Raw genomic sequence first — 14,432 nt, 5'->3', positions numbered from 1 at the left:
TGGAAACAGGAGCAGGAGGAGGCCACTCCACCTCTCGAGTCTGTCCCACCATTCAACATGATCATGGCTGACCTATGCTGGCCTCAACACTTGGTCTGTGTCAGTTTCCCACAGTCCTCAATTCCTTGATCTTTCAAATACCTTTCTACCTCCACCATAAATGTATCTAATGATCTGTCCTCCACCGCCCACAGGGGCCGAGAATTCCACAGGTTCACCACCCTCTGAGAGAAGACATTTCTCCACACCCCAGTTTGAAATGACTGACAGCTATGCAGCCATGTTCCCTTGTTTGTGACTCCCCCACTACTGAAAACATCTAGCCTTGCAAACCCCCTTGAATGTCACTCCCTCATTCTTCTAAACTCCAAGGAATACAGACCCAAACTGTCTAGCTTCCCATCTTAGGACAACCCTCTCATCCCAGGAATTAGCCCGGTTAATCTCCTTTGAACTGCTTCCAAAGCTATTGTATCCTTTTTTAGGTAAGGGGACCAAAACTGCACAGTGCTCTTGGTGTGGACTCACTGACAACTCTGTACAACTAACAAAACCTAATCTTAAACCCCGACCCCTTTGCAATAAAGATCGATACTGTTTGCCTTCTTAACTACTTGTTGGACCTGCCTGCTAACTTTTAATGATTCAGGCACCAGAACACCTAGACCCCTCTGAGCTTCACTCATTTGCAGTCCCTCTCCATTTAGGTAATAATCCAGCTTTTCCTCTTACTGACCTCACACTTCCCCACATTAGACTCCATTTGTCAATCGATCCACACATCCCATTACAGAATCACAACATGCGCCTTCACCTACTCTTGTATGATTGACGTACTTGGAAACCTTACATTTCATTCCCTCCTCCAGGTCATTAATGTAAATAGTAAACAACTGAGGGCCAATCCCTGGGGTACTCCACTAGTGGCATCCCTCCAGCCTGAAAAAGACTCATTTATTTCAGCTCTGTCTTCTATATGATTACCAGTTTTCAATCTCAGCTAACACACTTCCTCCAATACCTTGGGCTCTTAGTTTATGCACCAGCCTCTTATGTGGTACCTTGTCAAAGGCCTTTCGGAAACCTAAATATACTACGTCCACAGGTTGGAAAACACTGTGATGCCAGAGGAACTCAGCAGGCCAGGCAGCATGCGTAGAGAAAAGCAGGCGGTCAACATTTCGGGTCAGGACCCTCCTTCAGGACTGAAGGTAGGAAAATGGGAAGCCCAATGTATAGGAGGGAAAAACAGAGCAGTGATAGGTGGACAAAAGAGGGGAGGCAGGGTGGGCACACAGCCCTGACCCGAAACGTTGACCGCCTGCTTTTCTCCACGGATGCTGCCTGGCCTGCTAAGTTCCTCCAGCATCATCGTGTTTTACACCTAGATTCCAGCATCTGCAGTCCTTTGTTTCTCTACATCCACAGGTTCCCCTCGATCAACCGGCAGCAAGAGAACTCAACAGAGTGAGGCTGGGGCTGGGGTACTGCCAGGCCACAGAGGAGAGGTAGCTATGGAGGAGCCCTCCTGGGTGGATGGAGCTGGGCCCAGCTGGGCTGTGGGGGAGGGGAGGGGTGGGCTGGGCTGGGGGGAAGGGGAGGGGAAGGGAGGGGTGGGCTGGGGGGAAGGGGAGGGGAGGGGTGGGCTGTGGGGAGGACATAGCTCAGGGTCCCAGCACATGCAACATTTCTTCAACCAACTTACAACAGGATTGGCTGCTCTGAAGTGATGACATTTCCGTTCACATGAAGGTTGCATTTCATTGGCTGACCTGTGGAGGGGAAAGGGTACATTTGGTCAGAATGCACAGGACAAACTGGACCCATGCCTGGGCAGTTTCAATGCCCCCCAACCCCGGGCAGTTTCAATACCCCTCCCCCTCCCCCGATCCTGGGTGGCTTCAATACCCCATGACCCTGGGCAGCTTCAATACCCCCTGACCCCCGGGCAGGATCAGCACTCTGCTCACCTCCATGCTGCACCAACATTACCATGCTTTCCGTCCAAACCTTCCCTGCCTGTGGTGGTGGTGTCCGCACCCAACACACAGAAAGCCCTCCTCACCCTCCGTGAAGCAGTAGGATGCCCTTCCAACCCTTCCTTATCTTCATGGAGCATTAGTAACTCCACCTGAACATTCCTCACCCTCTCAGCCATGCCCGTCCTCCTGCCTGAACCCTCCTCGCAACACCTACACTCGTGAAACCCGCTCAGTGTCTGTGCAACACCAATATTTCCTGCTAAACCTCTCTCCCTGTTCCACATCCTTGAACAGCACTGATATTGCCGAAGGGAGCTGAGACACACTGATCGGCGTGAAGACCTCCCCCTGTGGGAGAGGGCCCCGGGACACACTCTCTCTCAGCGGGGAACCCACAGTCAGGGCGCTGTGCCGGCCCGTTCATTGGGGGCTAACTCCATTTCTTCGGATTCTGCTGCAATCAGCCCACAGTCCCACAGAGAACGATGGAATCCAGCCACCATTTCACAAGCGGTGGAGGAGGATGGGAAGGAGGGACTGATGTTGGGGGCAGTCTGGGGGGAGGGCCGCCTGCTCCCGAAGAAGCAAGGGCCTGGCTGACCTCTCCTTGGTGGTCCTTGTGCTGAGCCCTGCCCTGCACTAGAGCACTGATGTACGAGGCAGGGAGCAATGGGGGAGGGAGGGAGGGATTGCCCCCGACACCAGTCAGTACAGCCCGAACTCCAGTGGGACAGGATCTAGAGCAGTTTTAGAACTGCCAGTTTACCATCTAAACATCTGTTGTTGTACTTCTTGTAAGCCGTGATGGCATCATCCTTTCTGACGAAGACAACTTCTGCAACTCCTGGGTGTACAAGGCGCGCCCGCTTCAGAGCGCCACAAACACAGAACAACTCCTGGACACGGGAGGAAAAGCAAAGAGTGAGTCCCGGAGCCTGTGCTCACGACTGGCACATGACCACTGTACACCACCAACTCTTACATCTCTCCACCCTCCACACCCCACCCCCCTCAGACTTTGCTCCTGAGCAGAGACCCTGGCCAGAAGTGATGCTGCGAAGGCTGAAAATTAGTGACTCACACAAGCAATACAAGTCCAGAGTCACTTCACAGAACAAACCCCATGAACCGAGCTACACTCCAACTCCCACAATAACTGCACTTACAAAGAGCAAGGAATTATTCTGCACTGCCTGTAATAATTCCCTGCCTTTGGGAACGGAACTGGTCTACACTCCTGGCAATGACCGTCAGCACCACCCCACACCCAGGGAACGGGCAGACTGCTATGAACCCCCACACCAGGATCAGAGTTAGACTGCTGCCTCTACAATAAATCCCCACACCAGGAAAAGTTAGACTGCTCTTTGCTCTGTAAATCCCCGCACCAGGAACAGAGTTATACTGCTTTCTCGGCAATAAAAACCTTTCAGGAACAGGGTTAGACAGCTCTTTCTCCATAAATCTGTGGGAGCACCTTCATCAGAAGGATTGCAGTTGTTCAAGGAGGCAGCTCACTACTACCTTCCCAAGCATCGCTAGCGATGGGCATGGAACGACAGGGACACTCGCATTTTGTGGAAGTGACTGCGAAAACAAATCTAGATGTGGAGCCAAGTCCAACTCACCACTATGTCCTCCTCAGTCACCCGTGGATGGAGATTATTGACAGTCATTTTTGTTCCCTCCAATGGGCTCAGATTTAGCTGTGAAGGAGAGCAGAGACTTATTACACTCATGTTAAGTGTGTGCAAGGGCCCAACCCGAGCCGCCCAGCACTGGTTGTTGGTCATGCAGAGCAAGCGTGAGCAGGAGGTGACTAAACTGCCACAATGCCTGGGGTGGTGTGGATGTAGCACCGGACCCCGGCCTGGGACAGGATCCCACCGGACTCCACCGTGACCACAGTGCCCCTCCTGCGACACCATCAGGGGGGCAAGGGAAGCTGAAGGCAACTTACACTTCGAAGGCACAAGAGCACCATGTAACAAAAGCAAACCAGCCGCAGTGTTTAAGGGAGAAGTGGGAGCTAAAGGATAGAGCAATAAAAAAAAGATGAGAACAAGCATGAATCATGATAAAAGGAAAAGACACCAACAGCAAGATGTCTGAACTCTGATACAATGGGTTACAAAAAGACAGAAGGCAAGGAGCATACAAGGGATATCAAAATCAATGTGAAATATGCTTACAATTATATTGGATAAAAGAAAAAATGGGCACCTTTAAAGTAAAGAACGCTGATAATGTGAGTGAAAATAAGAGAACAGCAGAAATACATGAAGGTGACAGCATCCCAGATTTCCAACAGAGACAAACACTGAACCAGAGACAGCAGCTGAGAAATTGCTCTGTGCCCTTTCTTTGACATTAAAACGACATGGTCACTTTTGGTGTGGTGTTCCCACAGTTCCCAGCCTTGAAGCTGTGAGTTTTGCAGCCAGTTCTCGAAGGGACAACCCACGATACAAACAACATCGTCCCCGTTACAGGGGTAATGCTCCTGAATGAATAGACGATGCAATGATGGGAGGGTGAATGCAAGAGCTCCCGAGGGGGGTGGGGTCAGACGGACCTGTTCGGTTGAAGCATAGTGCCTACAGGAGGTATGTTCTTGACACATGGGGATCATTCCTGATGCATATTTGGTAGGTCAAATATGTTGGCGGAATATAGCATTAATGGTAGGACTCTTGGCAGTGTGGAGGATCAGAGAGATCTTGGGGTCCAAGTTCATAGGACGCTCAAAGCAGCTGCACAGGTTGACTCTGTGGTTAAGAAGGCATATGGTGTATTGTCCTTCATCAATCGGGGAATTGAATTTAGAGGCTGAGAGGTATTGTTGCAGCTATATAGGTCCCTGGTCAGACCCCACTTGGAGTATCGTGCTCAGTTCTGGTCGCCTCACTACAGGAGAGATGTGGAAGCCATAGAGAGGGTGCAGAGGAGATTTACAAGGATGCTGCCTGGAATGCGGAGCATGCCTTAAGAAAGCAGGTTGAGGGAACTTGGCCTTTTCTCCTTGGAGAGACGGAGGATGAGGGAGGACCTGATTGAGGTGTCTAAGATGAAGAGAGGTAGTAATAGGGTAGATAGTCAGAGGCTATTCCCCAGGGCTGAATTGGTGGCCACAAGAGGACATAGGTTTAAGGTGCTGGGGAGCAGATATAGAGGAGATGTCAGGGGTAAGTTTTTTACTCAGAGAGTGGTGAGTGCATGGAATGGGCTGCCGGCAACGGTAGTGGAGGCGGATACGATAGGGTCTTTCAAGAGACTGTTAGATAGGTGAGTAAAATAGAGGGCTATGGGTAAGCCTAGTAATTTCTAGGGTAGGGACATGTTCAGCACAGCTTTGTGGGCCGAAGGTCCTGAATTGTGCTGTAGTTTTTCTATGTTTCTATACAGACCATTGAGGGTACAGCCAGGTGCCATGGGAAGGAAGCTGCCAGGAAGGTTCTCGTTGGAAAGCAATGTACACACGTTGGGGCAAAGGCTGTGCCTGCTCCTGTGGGCCGCAAGAACAGCAGGTGGAGTCTCCCTCCCTGGAGTGGGGAGTGTGGTCTACTTCCCTAATGCAGCAGTGAGCGGCAAACTGTGGTCAGGGATCTCGAAGGACAAAGAATGCAGTCTGAGTGTTGTGGAAGTCGGAGAAACAGAATTAGTAACATTTGGTGGTCCTCTTATAGACCAGTGTGGTTGAAAATCTCAATGCAGGCAAATTTTGGGTGCTGCATTACTTCCAACCCCATTTGGACATCTTTTGCGCCGAATTAAACAGCGCAAGGAAGATCAAAGTGGAAAAAATTTCCCATGGGCACAACGGCATCCAGAAACATGAACAAAATAACAGCCTAACGCAGGGACATGGGACTAGCTCAAGTGGACAACCTGGTTGGCATGGATGAGATGCACCAAAGGGCCTGTTTCTGCGCTGTGTAGCTCAATGTGCTCTAAATCAACTCAATTTTGTTGCTTGTTGGAATTGTGTGCACAAAATTCCATCTGAGGGACTCAACAAAGTGACTGCCTGCAAACTTTCAGTCGTGAAGAAGATAACGGTACCAACGAATGACAGAGTCCAGGACCAAATGATTTCCATCCCAGGAGTTTAAAGGAAGTTGCTGAGGACATTGTGGATACCTCAATTATATTTTTCCAAAATTCCTCCCCATTTGAGATCTGGTCCTGCAGATTAGAAAATTGTGCTATTTAACCAAGGTGAAAGAGAGAAACCAGGGGATTATAGACAAGTTGTCCCAGTACGAGAGTAAATTAAGAAATAATATGAAAGCAGACAGTAAGAAAAGAGAGCTGCTAAAGCTCTGTGAAACACCTTCTCCATTCAGTCCTTCACTGCGACTCTGAACTCCCAGTCCCTATCACTGCCATTCTCACACATCAGGAACTGAACTGTCACTGCTTGCTTTCATTAATGGCGGTCGCTGGGTTAGGTTCACAGACTCTTGGTTAACTATCAAGGAGCTAGGACTTTGGTGCAGTGAGAAGGGTGGGTACCTCCAGAGGCAGCACATCATCAGCTGGCTCCTGCTCTGCTCTTGATACATTTGTCGAAGGTCTCGAGCGAGTGAGGGTGAGAGGAGGTGGCAGAGGAGCGGTGTACGAGTCATTCTGGACCACTTTCGTCAGGGGAACAGGCTTTCCAAGAGACAGCTTTGAGGCGGTCAAACCAGGCTGCAAGGAGCAGGGGAAACAAAACAGTGTTAATCCTGCTGAGGTACACAGCTGTAAACTTAACACAAACACATTTCACTTTGGTTATTTATGTCAATCATTCTGACTAGACGATTCTTTCGATAGTTATGACACTTTAAATCTGAACATTTAAGAATTTAAAAATATACTATGAGACATAGACCTGTAACTGAACATGGCACAGACTATGCTTCAGATTTAAAATATAACCTGCATCCATATAATCAAAACCACAGTGCAGCTAAGAACCCATCTCACATAATAACCCCTTCCAATGAGGGTCCTGCTGTGCTTGTTCAGCAGGCAGAGGTTTTATTCACATTTCCTGCATTTAGCAATCACCTTGCACTCCACTGTCACGTTACAGTTCTGTAGCTTTAAATCATTTCCCCTAAACTAGTCCTTCCTCAAATTATTTTCAGATCAGGTCATATGGGACTGACGTGGACACCTGATTTGTTGCCCTTGACACACAGCACACTAGTGTAATGAGTCCTGTGAAAATACAAAGCTCAGATGGAAGGACCAGAGATGGCAAATTTCCTGTGGACTGCAACAGGGCAGAGGTGCAAGGATTGTGCAGGGTGGGACGCAGCAGAGGTGCAAGGATTGTGCAGGGTGGGACGCAGCAGAGGTGCAAGGATTGTGCAGGGTGGGACGCAGCAGAGGTGCAAGGATTGTGCAGGGTGGGACGCAGCAGAGGTGCAAGGATTGTGCAGGGTGGGACGCAGCAGAGGTGCAAGGATTGTGCAGGGTGGGACGCAGCAGAGGTGCAAGGATTGTGCAGGGTGGGACGCAGCAGAGGTGCAAGGATTGTGCAGGGTGGGACGCAGCAGAGGTGCAAGGATTGTGCAGGGTGGGACGCAGCAGAGTGCAAGGATTGTGCAGGGTGGGACGCAGCAGAGGTGCAAGGATTGTGCAGGGTGGGACGCAGCAGAGGTGCAAGGATTGTGCAGGGTGGGACGCAGCAGAGGTGCAAGGATTGTGCAGGGTGGGACGCAGCAGAGGTGCAAGGATTGTGCAGGGTGGGACGCAGCAGAGGTGGCAAATTTCCGGCAGGGTGGAATGGGTCAAAGATGTTTAGTTGATGCAGGGTAGAATGGGTCAGGACTGGTGAATGCCCTGCTGGGTGGGATGGTGCAGGGATGTCCTCAACAATGGTGGAGACAAGGCTGAAACGTTCAGTCGAGTTCAGGCTGATCGCCAAGCTCCCTGCCATCACAAAAGCCAGTCTTCTGCCAACTTGATTCAGTCCAGGTGAAATCAAGAAGCTGATATGAGTACTGCATATGGGACAAGTCTGATGGACCAGACGGCATCCTACACCCCAGCTGTAGTACTGAAGACCTGTGCCAAGCTATTCCAGTACAGTTCCAACAGTGACATCTACCCAACGATCTAGAAATATGCCCAGTTACGTCTGCTTCACAAAAGCAGGACATATCCAATCCAGCTAATTAATGTCCAATTTGTGTACTCTCAATGAAAAGAAAGTAATGGAAGGTGTCATTTACAGTACTCTCAAGCAGCACTTATTCACCAATAACTTGCTTACTGTTACCCCAGTTCTGATTTGCCAGAGGCACTCAGGTCCAGACCACAACACAGCTTGATCCAAGTGTGGATCAAAGAGTGGAATACCAGAGGTGAGGTGAGAGAGACTGCCCTTGACAATGTTTGACCAAGTGTGGCATCAAGGAGACCCCAGTAAAGCTGGAGTTAGTGGAATAATGAGAAAACACTCTGAAGATTGGAGTGATTCCTCACGCAAAGGAAAATGGTTGTGGTTGTTAGAGATCAATCATCCTACTCCCAGGACACCACCGCAAGAATTCTTCAAAGCAGTGCCTTGGACCCAGTCATCTTCAGCTGCCTCATGAATGGCCTTGCTCCCATCAACAGGTCAGAAGCAGAGATGTTCTGTGATGATTGCACAATGTTCAATTCATTCAAAACTCCTCAACAAGTCATGTTGCCCCACCTGCAGGCGGTGAGATATTCAGGCATGGGCTGATAAATGGGGGCTGCAGTGAGTACCGTCTACAAAATGACTGCAGCCACTTGCCTAGGCTTCAGCAGCACCTCCCAAACAGGCAACCTCTCCCTACCAGAAGAATAAAGGCAGCAGGTACATGGGAACACCTCTACCATGTACATGGTGGGTCTTGGAGGGATATTGGCCAAATGCAGGAACTTGGGACTAGCTGGGTGGACACCGTGGCCAGCATGGACTGGTTGGGCTGAAGGGCCTGTATCCGTGCTGTATTGCTCTATGACTATGACTATGACTCTACCTTCAGGTTCCTCTCTGATTCACACAACATACTGATCAGGAAATGCACTGCTGGTTCTTCACGGCTGCTGGGGTTGACTTATGGAACTCCCTCTCCTATTGCACTGTGGGAGTACGTTTACCAGAAGGACTATAGTGATTCAAGAAAGTGGACATGCTAGCAACACCCAGATCCTGAAAAATGAATAAATTAAGAAAATGTCCTTTTAACTGAGCGATGCTACAGAGTGCACTTGAACCTGCATACCAGACTCTGAATACTTGACAAGGCAGGAGAGGATCAGGAAATAAAACCATGCAACTGAGCAGCTCGGAAGTCAACAAAATCAATGGGGTTCTGAGAATCAGTTGAATAGTTTTTGTTATCCTGACTGTTAGTGCTTATGATCAGGAACAAGGATATAGTTTTTCACAGCAGTCAGCCTGTGTCGGCACCAGGCACCAGACAGGTCAGGTGCTGTATGGGGTCCTAAAGTGCTGACAGCTCGTGTTTTCGATCCTGGATGGAACATCTTTGGTATGGGGCAGCTTTTGGCATCAGGATCCAAAAGCAAAAAAACCCCACAGCTTCTGTAAATCTGAAATAAAACAGAAAATGCTGGAAATACTCAAGCAGCATCCGTGGACAAAGGTGAAGATCTGAAACCTTAACTCTGTTTCTCTCTCTCCACAGATGCTGCCTCTCCTGCTGAAAGTTTCCAGAATTTTCTGTCTCACTCAACATCAGGGTGAATGCTTTGCCTCTAATTGTAAACCCAGAGACTAGGAGAATACCATCCAGGGCAAGTCAACAAACGGAAGAAAACTGAAGATGCGACGAGAAAGTCAGCAGTAAGCTGGCACTTGTGGTGGGAGGAACAGTGATAAGGTTTCATTAACCGGTTCTCACCGCAGGTGCTGCCTGACCCAACAAGTGCAGTCTCATTTCAGATTTCCAACTTCTACAGTATTTCACTTTTGAAGTCAATGAATAAAAGGCTGACCTATTTGCTGGGTGATGGTTGGGTGGACTGTGGGCAGGAGCAGAGCCAAAAAAATTGGGATAAAAGGCATTAAGTTATAAGATGCAAGATATAGGAACAGAATTAGGCCATCCGGCCCATCGAGTCTGCTCCACAGATGGACCACCTCCACTCCAAGCTGTGGTTAGCACCTAACATACTGCTTCGCCAGTAGACCTACATCCAAGAAGTGCAGCCCTCCCTCGTTAGGAGAAATGCTACAAGAGAAGTTCTACAAGATACCATCCCTGGGCCCCTACCATGAACACCATCCTTGACTTCCTTCCACTTAGCTGGGCACCAAATATAATTGGCCTAATATAACGAAGCCCTTTTCCACGCAGGTAAGAGCCCCGACATCAGTCTGCTGCAGTTAACCAGCGCAGACAAAAGTCTGGTCCTTCAAAGGAGCTGCCCAATTCAGTCCCAATCCCGCGCTCTCTCCTCAAAGCCCTGTAATTTTTTTTCCCAGTTCCTTGTTTCTAAATTATTATAGAATCTCTTCCAGTAGTGCATTCCAGATCACAAATCGCTGCATAAAAGCATCCTTTTCTTTCATCCCGATCTTGCCCCAGACCCGCCCAGCAAACAAAAACTCCTTTATTTGTTATTTGGCACCTGATCCTCTAGCCTCTGGAGGCAGCTTATCCTCATCACAGATGACACAGCGCTGGAGGTGGCCACCTGGCTCATTGTGCCTGCTTCAACTGCATCAAAACCCTTCCTGGTTTTGAACACCTTTATTAATCTGCATATCCTTAAAAACATGAAACCCTAATCCACGATGTCACGTTACACTTCTGTAACAAACCTCATGGAAACTTCAAACACCCTGAAGAATAAAATACGAACTCTCACCCTTTTTTGAGTGAAGTGGTTTGCCACTGTGGTGACTTTCATGGGTTTGTTTGCCAAGGGTATTGAACGTAAAATATGGTCTTCCTCCTCCTCTTCAATATCCTCGTCACTAACCTGCAATGAAGAGCACAATTAGACTGCTTCACAGAGTCAGTCTGAATCCAGGCCACAATCAGATGATTCACATACAAGCAGTAAGCCATTTCATGCCCGCTCTGCACGTCAACAATCGTGGCTGTTCATATCATATCCTTTTTCCCCCATATATCTTCATACCAAGGTAAGTAACTCTCCTCCTAATTTAACTTTTGGAATCCAGGTATCACTCTGGTAATCCATTGCTATAGTCTCTCCAAGGCTAACTCATCGCTATAGTTTCTCCAAGGCTAATTCATCCTTCCTAAGGTGTGATGCCTTAAACTATTCACAGCATTTCAGGTGTGGTCTAACCACGAAGCTGTATAAATGCAGCACGACTTCTATCTTCTTTTTTAAAAAAAATTCTAGCTCTCTTAAATTCCAGAGAGCGATTACAAATAAAATAAAGATGAAAATAAAACTGCTGTTCAGAACACTAGTACTGTCAGTGATATAACTTTACCCATCACTACTGTTCCCAGATAATTATATAATGACAGACCTGTACTCTCCAGTTCTGTACACACTCATACCTGCCTGGACCGTACCCCAATGTTATACAGAGACCGAAAGGGTTTCCTTGGACAAGGGAGAGACAGCACAGATTTGTTGTAAGTAAATTATGTTTGATTAATCCAAATGAATTTTCTTGATGCAGTCACTGAGACTGATATCATTTATATGGACTTTCAGAAGATGTCAGTGAAGTTCCTCAGAAAAGACTGATTAGCAAAAATTGAAAGCCCTACAAGTACAGGGCCAGTAACAGCATGGCTAGGAAATTGGCTTAAAGGACTATCTTTTAGACTGGAAGATAGAAGACAGGGGTAATCCCCAAGGGTTAATGCTGGCACCACGGCCTTTTTTGGCATCTATAATGACACAGGCATGGATGTGCAGGGTAGAATTTCAAATTTTCTATTGACACAATCTTGGGAGTGTGGTAAACAGTGAAGAGGACAGGAAAGGCCATCTGAGGAAAATAGTGTTTGAAGATCAAGATATTCAAACTTGGCACAAAGCTCACTGACAGTCAGGTAGCAGTGATCCTTCCCTGTACGATTCTGAGACTTGGACTCCTTGCAGCTTTGAGAACGTCCTTGAATCTTCTGTCCACCTTGTAATCTCTTTCCATTACAGAGCTCAGAATACAGGAGTCTGGTGTCAGGCATGTGAATTATGTGGCCTGGCCAATGGAGCAATTTGAGTGTAATTCGGGCCCAATATTGGCACTGGGAGAGGATGCTCTTGTTGGTTCCCTTATTCTGTCAGTAGATGTGGAGGATTTAGTGGAGACTGCATTGGTGGGATCTTTGAGGTGTCTTCCTGTAGGAGTCCAAGTCTCAGAATCGTTCAGGTGGGAAAGATCACTGATACTTTGGTAGTATCCCCACCCATTTCTGGGAATCCCTATCCTATGACCTCTCAAAGTGGAGACGGAGTTGACATTGAGGACCTCAAATCCACGTGAAGGGAGCACACATAAACCCAGCCTAAAATGCGAAATGAGCATACCACCTCGCAACTACCCAGCTGCCTGCCTGCTTGCCCACCAAGCATCTCCCCTCCCTCACCTCACACACGGGAGTCTGCTGGTTCTACACTGGTCTCATCAGTCACCTCAGAACCCACAAAACTGGACTGGAACAAAAAACAAACTGCTGGAGGAAGTCAGCGGCTCAGGCAGCATCTGTGGAGGCAGAGGGATGGTCGACATTTTGGGACCCTGCGTCAGGACTTCCCAATGGTTTTCCCTCTGTATCCTACACTCAAACTGGACTGGAAGCAAGTCACCCTAAATCCCAAGGGACAACACTGAGGAAAGATGCAAATAGGCTGGCAAATGGCCGAGTAAATTTAATAGAGAAAAGTGTGAAGTGATATCCTAGCAAAGAGCAAGGAAAGAGATAATACAGATTATATGGCAAAGTTCCAAAGAGTATGCGGGAATAGTGGAACCTGGAAAATCTTTGAAAGTTGCAGGGCACCTTTGAGGGAGAGCACAGGATGTACTAGGATTCGTAAATAGAGGCAGAGAGTACAAAAGCAGGGAGGTTATGTTGAATGTGTATAAAACATTGGTTGGGATATAACTGGAGTATTATGTTCAATCTTGGTCACGACACATTAGGAGGAATTTGAAGGTTCTGTAGGGGATGCAGAGATTTTCTAAAATAGTTCCAGGATTGAAGGATTTCAGTTACAGTGTGAAACTGGGGAAATCTGGTTGATCTCCTTGAAGGAAAAAAGTCTGAATGGAGATCTTGACATCGATGCACTAATTTGTGACAGTCAGGCAGAGGGAATCTGTCCACATCATCTAATGGTTCAAGAACCGGGATCACAGATTTAAAGACCTGGTGAAAAGACAAAAGGAGGACCTGAGCAAAAACGGTTCTACATGCAGAATATTTACGATCTGGAATCCAATACCTATAGGGGTGGTGAAATGAAATCAATCGATGCTTTCACAGAGAATTAGATGGGCACTTGAGAGAGAACAATTTGCAATACTCCAGGGGAAGAATGGGGAGCTAGCATGAATTATGATGGGCTGAATAGCCCTGTACAGCAATGTGAAGATTCTATGACCTGAAGCACAACAACCACCAGCCTGACCTCATATTGACAGAATGGACAAAGGCTGATTTCACTCGAGCATCCAACACCCAGCCCTCGCAGTGGAACACAACAGGAGCAGCAGTGGGCCACTAGGCCCCTCAAGCCTGTCCCACCATTCAACATGATCATGGCTGATCTACCCTGTCCTCAACTCCCCTTCTGTACCTGTCCCACATTGCCCTCAATCCCCCCGTCTTTCAGAAGTTTATCTACACCCACCCCACCTCACTTCTAATGATCTAACCTCCACAACCCAGTTCCAAAGATCTACCACCCTCTGCCAAATTTCTTTGCGCCTCCGTTTTAAATGACCAGCTCCTGAACTTGTAGCTAGGTCCTCTTGTTTGACACTCTCCCAGAAAGGGGAGGGTTTGGGAGATATGCTTTTGGTGCTGGAGCAGACAGAAACTGCTAAGAATGATCTGTTGAATGTGGAGGGTGATGAGTTGGAAGGCAACGACCAGGGGAACTGTCCTTGCTCTGTCCCAGAGGAGAAGAGGGGAGAGGTGTGGAAAATAGATGAGATGCAGGAGTTTCAGAAAGAAAACACTTCAGAAGCACCGGTGTGGAAAGTCTCATCATCGGAGCAAATGTGACAGAGATAGAGGAATCGGAAGACTAGAACTCTTACAGGAGGAAGGGTGGGAGGAAGTATCGTCAAAATAGGTGTGGGAGTCTGTGGGCTTGTAAGGATCACCTGTAGTTTTCTTAATTTTCATTCATGGAAGGTTGGGTGGCTCTTTATCGAGCAACAGAAACACATTGGGCCACATAGGTTCATTCTGCTTCGTATTTTCTACGACAGTATGACCTGCAGCCATCAAT

The 14,432-nt window shown here is 48.0% G+C and overlaps 1 protein-coding gene across 1 annotated transcript in view; it reads right to left on the bottom strand.

Moving 5' to 3' along the window:
- poldip3 (polymerase (DNA-directed), delta interacting protein 3) overlaps positions 1-14,432 on the bottom strand; it is a 36,097-nt gene that overhangs the window by 4,882 nt on the left and 16,783 nt on the right. The window contains exons 4-8 of the mRNA XM_052043038.1: positions 10,848-10,961; positions 6,498-6,674; positions 3,611-3,688; positions 2,749-2,878; positions 1,706-1,772 (exon numbers count right to left, since the gene is read on the bottom strand). Of these exons, the coding sequence (XP_051898998.1) occupies positions 1,706-1,772; positions 2,749-2,878; positions 3,611-3,688; positions 6,498-6,674; positions 10,848-10,961 (566 nt within the window). The remainder of the gene's footprint in view (positions 1-1,705; positions 1,773-2,748; positions 2,879-3,610; positions 3,689-6,497; positions 6,675-10,847; positions 10,962-14,432) is intronic.

The sequence above is a fragment of the Pristis pectinata genome, chromosome 33 (genome assembly GCF_009764475.1).
Source record: "Pristis pectinata isolate sPriPec2 chromosome 33, sPriPec2.1.pri, whole genome shotgun sequence".
NCBI classification, from domain to species: domain Eukaryota; kingdom Metazoa; phylum Chordata; class Chondrichthyes; order Rhinopristiformes; family Pristidae; genus Pristis; species Pristis pectinata.
Note: the sequence above shows the minus strand (reverse complement) of the source record. Positions and strands in the feature narration are given on the sequence as shown.